At 47.6% G+C, this 12,031-nt stretch overlaps 1 protein-coding gene across 1 annotated transcript in view; it reads left to right on the forward strand.

Moving 5' to 3' along the window:
• Nucleotides 1–12,031, forward strand: part of POLA1 (DNA polymerase alpha 1, catalytic subunit) — a 2,011,520-nt gene that overhangs the window by 943,374 nt on the left and 1,056,115 nt on the right. The window contains exon 28 of the mRNA XM_085622423.1: nt 496–588. Coding sequence (XP_085478549.1) covers nt 496–588 — 93 coding nt within the window. The remainder of the gene's footprint in view (nt 1–495; nt 589–12,031) is intronic.

Here is a 12,031-nt window from a genome sequence, read left to right on the forward strand (position 1 = left end):
TCTGAACCTGTGTGGAGTATTTTTGCGGTGTTTTAATTGTTACTGTGTGTGTTGTACAAATACGTACACATTGCCTCTTCAGATAATCCTGACTTCTCTGTTCCAATCTACCAAAGGGTGAGCACAGGTTATCTTTTAGTGTGTGTCTAGCTTACCCCGACTATGATTGTGGTCCTTACTTGGACAGGGTGCATACCTCTACCAACTAGAGACCACATTTCTAATAGCCATGTAGTCAAGTTCAGGATTCGTTATGGCTTGGCCTTCAGTTTCCATCGGGCAGTTAATAGGCACAATCGTTATCATTCGCCTCCATGCCAGGTGGCTAGCTAGATAGCGTTACGGAAGGTAAGTAACCTGTTTTATTAGGTGGCAGATAATATCTGCAATAGTGGTTCATAATTTATTTTCGTATTCATCATTTAAAATGAGTTGTCAACTTAATTAGCGGTATTTATGACATTTTCTAAGCATTAGTTTGTTTTTTCTTATTAGATGAACCTAGAAGTTATTTACGGTGACACAGATTCTATAATGATCAATACGAACAGCACAAACCTAGAAGAGGTATTCAAGCTTGGAAACAAGGTTGGTAACATGCCTGTTTTACGATTTTATTCTGCTCCAGACCTTAATTTTTTAGATTTTATCTTCAGTCTGAGTAATGCTATACAATGTTTTGAAAGAAATATATAAATTACGTTGCTTTGTTGTCTGGCTTCTTTACATTCTCAATTTCGGTGAATTTTAGCTGATGGTGGTAGAAATAGAAACGTCCAAAAGCAGAATTTAAGATCTAAAGTTAGGAACCAAGCCTACATGTGGTTTTTAGTTTTTTACTTTACCTCCCAATTTTAGTCCGCCAATCCCCGCCCACTCCATGTCACTGTCCTTTATTTCTACTTCTTAGCGGTGAAGAGTTCAAATAAGCAGTGCCATATTTTTGTATTTTCAGTGCTTTCAGGTGCACAGTATTCTGTCACTGTCCATTAAATTGATTGTTTTTCCTATTTCTATGGTTATCTGAGCTCTGTCACAGGTGCTTAGTATCGAAGAATGCTTAGAGAAGCAGATTCACCTAGTGATGGCATATACATGTCTGCTGCTTAAACGCTCTGTTCTGTTCGTACTACGCTTGATTAGCTGTTGATTGGCCTTTGCCTGTTGAAGGCGATGAAAGAGCAAGGTGTGAAATCCAAATAAAGTGGGATCAAAAAGGGCAAGAAGATCACAGGGAACAATGTTTTTCTTCAAGGAAGCTTTATTAAGCTTAACAGCAATTGACCTCAGCCACAGCTCACACCGCTGGTGCCCGTCGTCTCCACGCAGGGAGCTCGACTTCGAACCTTCGGTGTGGCAAAATTCTACAGCTTGTCAAAGAGGGTAGGAACAATAAGACCAAAAGGGCATGGTGCGGCACAGGGAAAGTCATCCCCCCAAATAGACGGCACCACACATCCCCCTCCTCTACAATTAAAACATAAGTGAATTAGCAAGCCACAGAACAGGTCAACTGCGTATTACTTATCAACATACTGTTCCAAATATTTGGGACGACAGGAAACCCTATCACTCAACTTTCGGTGAGTGTTGATCTTCCCAGCAGCTGTTGACTCACAAGCCGTGGCAGAACCTGGCTTGCCTGACTCCACACCTCTTGGCGTGTCCACATGCGCTGTGGGAACTGTGCATCTTACCACTTTGCCCAGATTCTCCCATCCTGAGTCTTGACAGCGTTTCAGTTTAACAACTCTTGTGGGTTCCGTGAACTCTGGCCAGCTCGGTCTCCCCGTTGGAGCTCTAATCTTAACTAGGTCACCTACTTTGAATCGAATCTTTTACTGCGTGGGTTTTGTCAAACCTCTTTCTATCCTTCATGGTGTCTATGGTTAGAGTGGTCCACCCCTTGTACCATTTCATCCACCCTGGTACTAACCTGGAGTTGGGTTTTCTAGCTGTCAATAGCTCAAATGGTGCCATACCCGTGGTTTGATGGGGAGTTAACCTGTAGACCTCTAGACGTTTGACAATCTAGTCTTTCCAGCTCAACCCACTGGCCTTCGCTATCTGGATGCTTTCTTTGATGGTCTTGTTAAATATTTCAAACATCCCGTTGCTCTCAGGATGGTAGAGAACACTTAACTGGTGTTTGATACCATTGCACTGTAGGAATTCCCTGATTTCTTTAGAGCAGAGCTGTGCCCCATTATACGTCAGAATGCTGCTGGGTAAGCCCTCACGAAGGAACACCTCCAGTAGAAACTCGATGACTGATTTAGTTGTGATTTCTGACACAACCTTTACCTCAGGCCACTTGGAGTATAGATCCATGAGTACTAGTATGTATGGAGTACAGGTTTCTCCTGTTAGCGGTCCTACTATACCTAAAGGTACATCAGCCCATGGACCTTCCGCCAGTGACCTGCAGTTCATGGTAGGAGTGTATTGTTTGAGTATCTTATCACTGGCGGAGCATGGTACCCACTCTTATTTTCCTCGATATCTCCAAATCCATATTTGGCCACCAATAGTCCAGGCGTAATCTCTGCTTAGTTTTGGTAATGCCCAGGTGGCCCTCATGAGCCAAATTAACCAGAACTTCTCAAGTTTCTTGGAGGAACTAACTTTGTACCCCGTAAAAGACAATTGTCCATGACAGAAAGCTCATCTCTGACCATCCAGTATGGCCTGAGAGACTCTTTCCTCTCGTCTAGATCAGACCAGCCACCCTTGGTCTTCTCACATACACATTGAAGAAGCACATCAGCACTCCAATGCTCGTTCCATCGCTCTTCATCCACCACCCCTTGAGTGTTGACGCACACATTCTCACTCCTCATCTCATAGTCCTACTCACCGTGCTTGTTTTCATCCTTGATCCCTACGGGAGTTTCCTCTTCAAGCCGCAAGAGACAGTCAGCGGCTAAATTTCTCACCCCTGGTACATATTCGACCCCAAAGGTGTATTCTTGTAGGCTCACTACCCACCTCCTGATCCTGCTCCAGATGGCATCCAACCCTTTCTTGGTAAAGACTTCGACAAGGGGTTTATGGTCTGTCCTTACTTCAAACTTAGTCCCCCACACACAATCTCTTTATTTGTTAGTGGCCCAATGTACAGCAAGAGCCTCTTTCTCGATCTCCGAATAGTTTTACTGTGCTTGGCATAGAGAACGAGAGGCAAACGCTATGGGCTTCTTTCCCCCATTTCACCTTCGTGAGTCAGGACCACACCCAACCCTTCAGAGCTAGCGTCAGTAGTAAGGATAGTCCTACTACCGGGAACAAAAGCTTTGAGATTGTGTGCCTCAGCCAGAGCTTTCTTAGTGTCATCGAACTCTCTTTGGCACGCCTCACTCCAGACAAACATTACTCCTCTCCTGAGAAGATTACGAATCTGAAAGGTTCGTCTGGCAAAATTCTGAACAAACTTACTGTAAAATTCAATCATACCCATAATTTTTTTCTCTCTTTGCTTCTGGGAGTTGTTAGATTAAGGAGGTTGTTCTCCTCAGCCAGTTTGGGGTTGAGATCGGTTAATACGTCCTGCTTATTTGGCCATTACTCCCACGCAGTGTGGGATTCGGTGGCGGAGGTACTGCCTCAGTGCTCTGAGGAGGTCCAGGCTGTCCTTTCCCAAGCTATTGCGGAGGGCAAGGATGCGGCGAAGCTTGCCATCAGGTGTGGTTTGGACACCGCTGATTCATTGGGCAGGGCGATTTCCACGACGGTGGTGTTGCGGCGCTATGCCTGGTTGCGTTCCACTGGCTTCTCACCCGATGTCCAGAGCTAGCTCGTGGACATGCCCTTCGATGGCTCCCGCCTCTTTGGTGATCAGGCTGACAATGCCCTGGAGCGCTTTAAAGACTCTCGTGCCACGGCCAAGTCTTTGGGTCTTTTCTCGAAAAACCCTGCCACGACTGGGTTTCGTTCCTTTCGTGGCTAGGGCAGGGGTGCCCAGGTGCGCTCTTCCAGCAAGCCTGTGCAGAACCAGCCTCAGCGAGGCTGCGGACGTGGGTTCCGCAGGGGCGGGTCTGGTAACCAGCGTGCGGGGCAGTCCACTTCCACCCCCGCTGTTTCCGCATCGAAACCTTCCTAAACCGAGCTTCAGGGGGCACCCCACGCCAGTGGGTGGCAGGGTTCACCTCCACCACTGGCGCGAGATTACGTCGGACAAGTGGGTGCTGCAGATAATCTGCCAAGGTTACTCGCTCCCTTTTCTGTCCTCCCCTCCAACCGTGCCACCTCGGTACCACCGCATGTCGGGGGATCATTTGGCTCTTCTTCGTCAGGAAGTCACGGTCCTCCTGGCCAAGGGGGCCATCGAGTACGTTCCCGATCAGGAAGTAGGGAGTGGTTGCTGTTCCCACTACTTTCTCGTCCCCAAGAAGGACAAGGTTGGCCTGCTCTCCATCTTGGACCTCCGGGACATCAATCGCTTCCTCCGGAAGGAGAAGTTCAAGATGCTGACTCTGGCTCAAGTCCTTTCTGCCCTGGAGACTGGATGGTAGCTTTGGACTTGCAGGACGCTTATTTTCACATTCCCGTCCTGCCGGCCCACCGGCGTTACTTGCGGTTCACGGTAGGCCAGGAGCATTTTCAGTTTGCTGTGCTCCCCCTCGGCCTTACCAGCGCCCCTCGGGTGTTCACGAAGGTGATGGCGGTGGTCGCAGCTCATCTGTGCAGGTCAGGGGTGTCAGTCTTCCCCTACCTCGACGACTGGCTGTTGAAGGCGGGTTCGCTCCAGGCAGTTGTCTCCCACCTCCAGACTACGGCCGACCTCCTGCATCTGCTGGGTTTCTCCATCAATGTGCCTAAGTCGCACCTGAGTCCCTCTCAGAAGCTCCCTTTCATCGGAGCGGTTCTGGATTCGACGCTGCTTCGCGTTTATCCTCCTGAACAGCGAGTCTGGGATATTCAGGCTATGGTTCCGCCCTTGCAGCCTCTATCCAGGGTTTCAGTCACACTGACCCTCCAGCTTCTGGGCCTGATTGCCTCCTGCTGGTACCGCATGCCAGATGGCATATGCGGGCTGTGCAGTGGGACCTGAAGTTCCAGTGGGCGCATCATCGGGGCAGCCTGTCCGATCATTTCCAGATATCGGAGGGCACGGCAATTGCAGTGGTGGCTCACGGACCGCGATTGGGTCAGGGGCAGATGCCTCTCCCTACCCCAACCGCAGCACGTAGTAGTGACGGATGCGTCCCTCCTGGGATGGGGGGCCATATGGGAGAGGTGGAGATCAGAGGCCTCTGGTCTCCGGCGGTGTCCCGGCTCCATATAAACCTTCTGGAGCGCGGGCGATCCGGCTTGCACTGAAGGCATTCCTTCCCTCTGTCCGAGGAAGTATAGTGCAGGTGTTAACGGAAAACACCACTGCCATGTGGTATTGCAACACACAGGGCGGGGCGGGTCGCGGACCCTATGTCAGCAGGCTCTGTACCTCTGGACGTGGCTGGGACCTCAAGGCATTATCTTGGTGGTTCAACACCTTTCAGGTTCTCTGAACGCCAGGGCGGACGAACTCAGCCGCCGGTGCACGGTGGATCACGAGTGGCGTCTGAACTTTTACGTGGCACAAGGTTTCTTTTTGCGATGGGGAGAGCCTTGGTTAGATCTATTCGCCACCGAAGAGAACGCGCAATGTCATCAGATCTGCGCGTTGGAATTTCCGAGGCGGCACTCGCTCAGAGACGCTTTTCGTCTCGAGTGGAGCTGCGGTCTGTTGTACGCCTTTCCGCCTATACCACTTCTGCCCAGAGTGTTGAAGATCACGCGCGACCTGGCCCAAGTTATTCGTGTGGCTCCGGACTGGGCTCGAAGAGTATGGTATCCCGAGCTACTCAGTATGAGCATCGATCCCCCGATCCGTCTGCCTCGTCGGGAGGATCTTCTGTCGCAGCAGCAGGGGACGGTCCTCTGCCCGAACCTGTCCAGCCCCCACCTCCATGCTTGGAGATTGAGCGGCGACAGTTGACACCTTTCGATCTTCCTCCTGAAGTCTGTGATGTCATCCTGTCAGCTAGGCATCCCTCCACTAAAACGGTGTACGTCTGTAGGTGGAACAGATTTGTGGCATGGTGCACAGCAAAGGCTGTGGATCCCCTTTCTGCCCCTCTTTCTGAGGTTCTTCTGTTCCTTCTCTCTTTGGCCCAGCAGGGCTCTGCTCTGGGCACTCTTACAGGTTATCTTTCGGCCATCTCTGCCTTTCTACGGCTTTGTTGGCTACGTGGGTGCCAAAAGAGGTCGGGCGGTGCACAAATGGACCGTCTCCCGGCTGTTACTCCTTGGCCAAGAAGGAGCCTCCTGTGGGACTGCATGCCCATTCGTCCAGGTCGACTGCTGCCACTACTTCCTTGGGACACTGTGTCCTCTTGCAGGATGTGTCAGGAAGCTATGTGGGCCTCGCTGCACACGTTTACCAAGCACTACTGCCTTGACAGTCAGGTCTGGAGAGACGGCTTCTTTGGCCGTTCTGTGCTCCATGACTTCCTGGTGTGATCTTGTTTGCAGACCCACCACCGGGGCTCGTATTGCTGGGGTATTTATTCTAAGGTAAGGAATCTATCACTAACGTGTCTGTTTCAGATGCACAAGTTACTACTTGTGTAACGATATATCTGTAAGAGACATTGGTTACTGATAGATTCCTTACCGCCCCACCCATCCTCCCCGTTCTGCGAACTGATTACTAGGGTTAAGGTCATCCCCTTTTAGGGTCCTAGTTTTATGCACCTAAGGTCAGTTTCTCGCATGACTCTGCTTGTTGGCGCGCAAAGTTGTGTAAGAGAACGGACGTCAGCGCGCATGGGTGGCGCCTAAGTAGCATCCGTGATGTCATCACGACGCCGGTGATGGGTGCGGAGCTGCACGGTGCCACCTACTGGTGCGCAGGGGTACTGCTAAGCAGAAAACTTTCCGGATCCAGACTGACGCCTGGGGAATATTCTAAAGTAAGGAATCTATCACTAACTAATGTTTCGTACAGATATATCGTTACACAAGTAGTAACTTGTGCGACAATACCACAGCGATGCATTCAAGAAAGTGTTATCCTGTCTGCAAAATACTTTAAATGACTGAGAAAAACTCTGCTCTCTGGAGTGCTCAGACGAGTCACAAACATGCGCCTAGTAGCGATTCTGCTCACAAAAATGACTATAAAGATACACAAAATTAGGTCCAATGTTATACATTTGCATTGAATCCCAAAACATAAACAGATTACACTTATTATTTATTACTTAAGTGCATATAAAAAAATAATCAAACTGAACATATTAAGATAAACCCAGGATGCTAAAGAAGCCATACAGTAAATATACTTAAGACAATAATGTCAAAAATACCACAACAATGCACTATATAAACAAACCGGGCTGCACAAGATCTCGCCAGCTTTCCAGGTAGGCACAGAAGTTGTGGGAATGGGCTAAAATTCACAAAATCTGCTTCCGAGCAGACCCTGTCCGGGGAAGAAAAAATGCGATTGCTGACACTCGGCACGCTCACGACATTGTGCCATGAGGGGGAACTGCACCAGCAAACCCTGTACAACATCTTCCTACGCTGGGGCACTCCAGAATTGGACCTATTCGCAATTCCCCAGAACCGCAAATGCCAGTACTATGCAAGTTTGCATCCGCAACAGGTGTTATGGGGGAAAGTCTTCAATTGCATGGTCCGGCATATTTGCTTGCTCTTTTCCTAACATTCCTCTTCTCCCGAGAGTCCTTAGGAAGATGAAGATCGAACCATGCAAACTGATTCTCATTGCTCCAGCATGGCCACGTCAACACTGGTACACAGAACTGCTTCTCCTATCCCAGGTCCCACACTTCTGGCTTCCAGTGTTTCTCAATCTTCTGACTATGAACCAGTGGCAGATTCTACACCCAGATTTCAGGCACCTCCACTTATCGGCATGGCTCCTGAGTTCAATGAGTTCCAGTACTTGAACATTAACTGGGAATGTTAAGATATCTTAGCCAGTGCGGACAGTACCAACAAGACATACCATCTCAAATGGAAACGTTTCTGCATCTATAGGTATAAATCCGCTGTCGTCCTCTCCAGAACACATCTTTTAAAGTTAGCGAAATCACGTTTAGCGTAGGTTCTCTTAGCAGCCATTTCCCCTTTATAGAAGATCACTTTCTTCTCCACCTTTGTGGTCTTCTAGAGTAACAAAAGAGTTCCTCAAATAACTGTTTCATGTTTTTCCTCCTATTAGGCTTTCTCCTCCGGCCTGGCAGTTGAACACTGTTCTTTCTCATTTGATATAACGTCCTTTCGAACCAATTCATAAAGCGGAGATCAATTTCCTGTAATGGAAGTTTGTGTTACTACTTGCCCTGACCTCAGCCAGAGGCATCAGCAAAATTCAGGCTTTTGTTATAGAGAAACCTTTTTTTGCAGTTCAAAACTGACGTAATTCTACTCCCCACAAATCCAAAATTCATACCCAAGGTTCCATCTGATTTCCACTTCAATGAGTCTGTGGTACTAAAGACTTTCTTCCCAAATCCATCAACAACTGCTGAAATCGCTCTTCAATCGTAAATTTATCTGCAAAAGACTGCAGCTTTTTGCAAGACTTAACTATTTGTCACATACAGCACTCGAAGGAAAGGTTTCCCGCTTTCCAAGCAGAGGATCTCTAGATGGATCTTAAGTGCAATACAAAATTGCTATCACAAAGCAGGCAGACCACTGACTTCTAGAGTTTGAGCCCACTCCACAAGGGCTGTGTCTATGTCTACAGCTTTATTTGCTGGAGTGTCACTTACGGAAATTTTCCGTGCAGCTACATAGAAGAATAGATACATATTTACTAGACACTACAGCTTGGATTCAGCAGTTCTAAATGACACGTTGTGGGCCAAGCAGTACTCTGGCATCTGTTTCACTAAGGTGAGCCACCCCTGTCTACCCATCGCATTTCTGTGGTGTAAACCATTTAATCTGCTTAATGCTTAAAGGAGTTTATTTCTTAATTGTTGTTCATATATTATGGTTGTCATATTTCTTCGTGATTATTTGCAGGTTTTAGTGATGCATACCCCTGTTAAGCTGTTCACGACTATGGTAAAGGTGGTACTCAACTGCTTGCTATTCTGATTCAAGCAAGTGTATCTATCAAAGTTACAATACTGGAGTAAGAAATAAGCTACTTACCTGTAACTGTAGTTCTCCAGTATTGAGCTTTCATAGATTCACATGCGACCCACCCTCCTCCCCAGGGGAAGCTAACCTTCGTGTATCTCAGCATATAAACTTTAGCACTAGTGCTCGAAAATCTGAGGTACTGAGCTTCTTTCAGGAGTGTTCTAGAGGTTGATTCATGCTGATTGGTTAAGGCAAAACTTTGGTCTTTTTTTATTATTTATTTGTTATGGCCGATAGGTTAATAAACTAAGAGGCCAAGGCCTTTTCTAGATTATAACTATCAGTGTACTACTACTGCTTTAAAGTACTGGGTACTAACATAATGACTACGGGGAATGAATCTATGGAAGCTTCTAATGGAGAAATACAGCCACATACTCGATGGAAGTCAATGGAAAAGTCCCAGTTGCAGATTTGAAGGAGGAGGACCCTTCCCAGTGGACCCTAAAGAAACCCAGTGGAAGACAGAAGGTTGGAGAGTCACCCCACTTGGGGATACCACAGGAACCAGGATTCCTACACCAGGGAAGACGGGTACATAGGTAAAGATTGCAGTGGCGAGACTGTGCAAGAGTCCGGTGGAATCCAAGGGTGTATTCTTGAAGGAAAGAACCTGCAAGCAGAGGGGGCAGAGTCTATGCAACTCAGAGGTGACCAGGAGGCAAGGGCGAGCAATGAACACCAATGACGGAAGTTGCAGGAGTGATGACTGTGACCTTATTGCTGCAGCTGTGAGGACAAGGTGACGCTGAGGAAGACCCGGAGCCGTTCACAAGCTGTCAGAATTAGAGAACCAGGGGGTTAGTATCCAGCGGCACCAACAAGCCTTGGCAGCAGCAACATACGTGGAAAACTATGAAGGAGCAACTTCGGGAACAGAAAGGTCCAAGGGACTCACCAAGTGTAGCAGTCAGAGCAGGCCCGAGCAAGCAGGAGAGCCCACGGAAGCAAGCGAAAACCCTTGAGGCCAAAGGCACAGGAGTTGCAAGACGACCTTGAGCAACTCACCAAAGATGAAGGCCCATGGTGCAAAGGATACAGTGAGGATGAAGATCTTGGCAGGAAGGGAGGCTGAAGCTTCTTGTAGCCTGAAGATCTCTGGAGTGCAGAGCCAACAAGCCTTGGCAACAGCAAGCCGACACGAGGCACAGCAGTTCGGTCCCAGCAGGTCCGACGATGGATACTGGTCTCAAAATTGCAGAGGACATTTCAGGCCTCTAAGGAGTTGCAGAACTACCACCTGTGTTGCTGAGCCTTTCAAAGTCTGTAGGACTGCAGGAGAAGCATACCGATCAACTTTGTTGCAGAGCCTGCAGATCCAGGTAGAGGAATGACTCCTTCAATCCAAGGTATATTAATTTGGGTGTCCTTGATGCACACAGGTCTGTTGAAGATCCTGGAAGAAGCACAGACTCCGAAGACTAAGACTTGCATAACAGCGAGATCCGGAGCAGCAGGAATCTTCCTTGATGCATTCTCGGTTCCAGGCAAATTCCAGCGAAGTCCAAGTGTTCAGACAGTGGAAGAGTGACGTTTTCTCAGGTGTGAGTTTTTTCCGATGACTAATTTGAAGACCCACCCACAGGCAAGCCCTTTTATAGCTTAAGAAAGGGGTTAGGACAACTCAGAGGTCCCTCCCAGAGGAGCGGCTGGACAGAGGGGAGGATACTTCCTTGTCCATTTCCACGCCAGAGCAGGAGCCAAGGGTTTCCAGAACTGGTTGTAACTAGAGCATTCATGGAAGGCACCAAACATGCCCTTCAAACCCTGACTTCAGGATTGAAAGGCCTGCATAAGGGGTGACATAGGTTTTAAATGTAGTGACCTCAAATATAAGGAAGCTTATATCTGTCGAATTTGTGCTCGCACCAGCTTACACAGGCTGCAATGGCAGGCCTGTATTCACAGTTTGAATGGTCTCTTATGGGAGACCCCTGGTGTACCAACGCATTGGGTATACTAGGGACTTACAAGGGTACACCCGTAACCAATTGTGGAGGTACCAAAGTAATTACCATGTTAAATTTAGGTAGAAAGCACAGTGGCTGGCATCCTGATTAGCAGGATCTCAGCCAGACTAGACAAAAAAAGAAATAGGTTACTCATCTGTAACTGTAGTTCTACTCTGCACATATCCTAAGGTTTAAAAACCAAGCTCTTTTCAAAGGAGCCATAAGTTCCTTATATAGATTCGGATGAAAGTTTATCATAGTCTTCCCACATTTGTTTGAACTGGTACAAAATAATGTAAATGTGGAAATCAGTCTAGAAGAAACTAAGCCCAGATTTTATTCTTTTGCATTAGTATTGTGATAAGTGTGCATACCATTACAACCCAGTTCCTGATCCATAAGTACCTTATTCTCCTTGCTGCCACAGATTTCGCCAACAGAATCATAGATTGCTTTAAGCTGTGTACGTTTATTATTTATCAAAAACCGTAACCGTGATTTCCAGCAAGTAATTGGCTCCATATGTACAGCAGTGTAACCGTTACAGTTGGAGAACTATGAAAATAGCCCGTGTCTCTAGCTTCCTTCCTTTTAGAGAAAACAACTGTTCTTGGCATGTGTGACTGTAGATACTAATGCCCTGCATACTCCTGTTAGTACTCCTGGCATTTAATGCTCGGCTTGGACAATTACAACTTGTTTTTCTTGAAAGAAGTTTTTGGAGTCACAAGGTCTCTCCTCTGGTTGTGAATGTGCATGGTCATTGACTCCATTGTCGTGATTCAGCGTGTTCTCAATGATTCGTCCGTTCCCGTTGTGGCCTCGAAGCTGTTTACATTCCACCCTGTTGAGAGAAGACTTCTTGAAGTTCCCTAATGATGCGGATTCCATTCCTCCAGTCTATTGTTTTT

This window comes from Triturus cristatus, chromosome 8, assembly GCF_964204655.1.
Source record: "Triturus cristatus chromosome 8, aTriCri1.1, whole genome shotgun sequence".
In the NCBI taxonomy this organism is placed as follows: domain Eukaryota; kingdom Metazoa; phylum Chordata; class Amphibia; order Caudata; family Salamandridae; genus Triturus; species Triturus cristatus.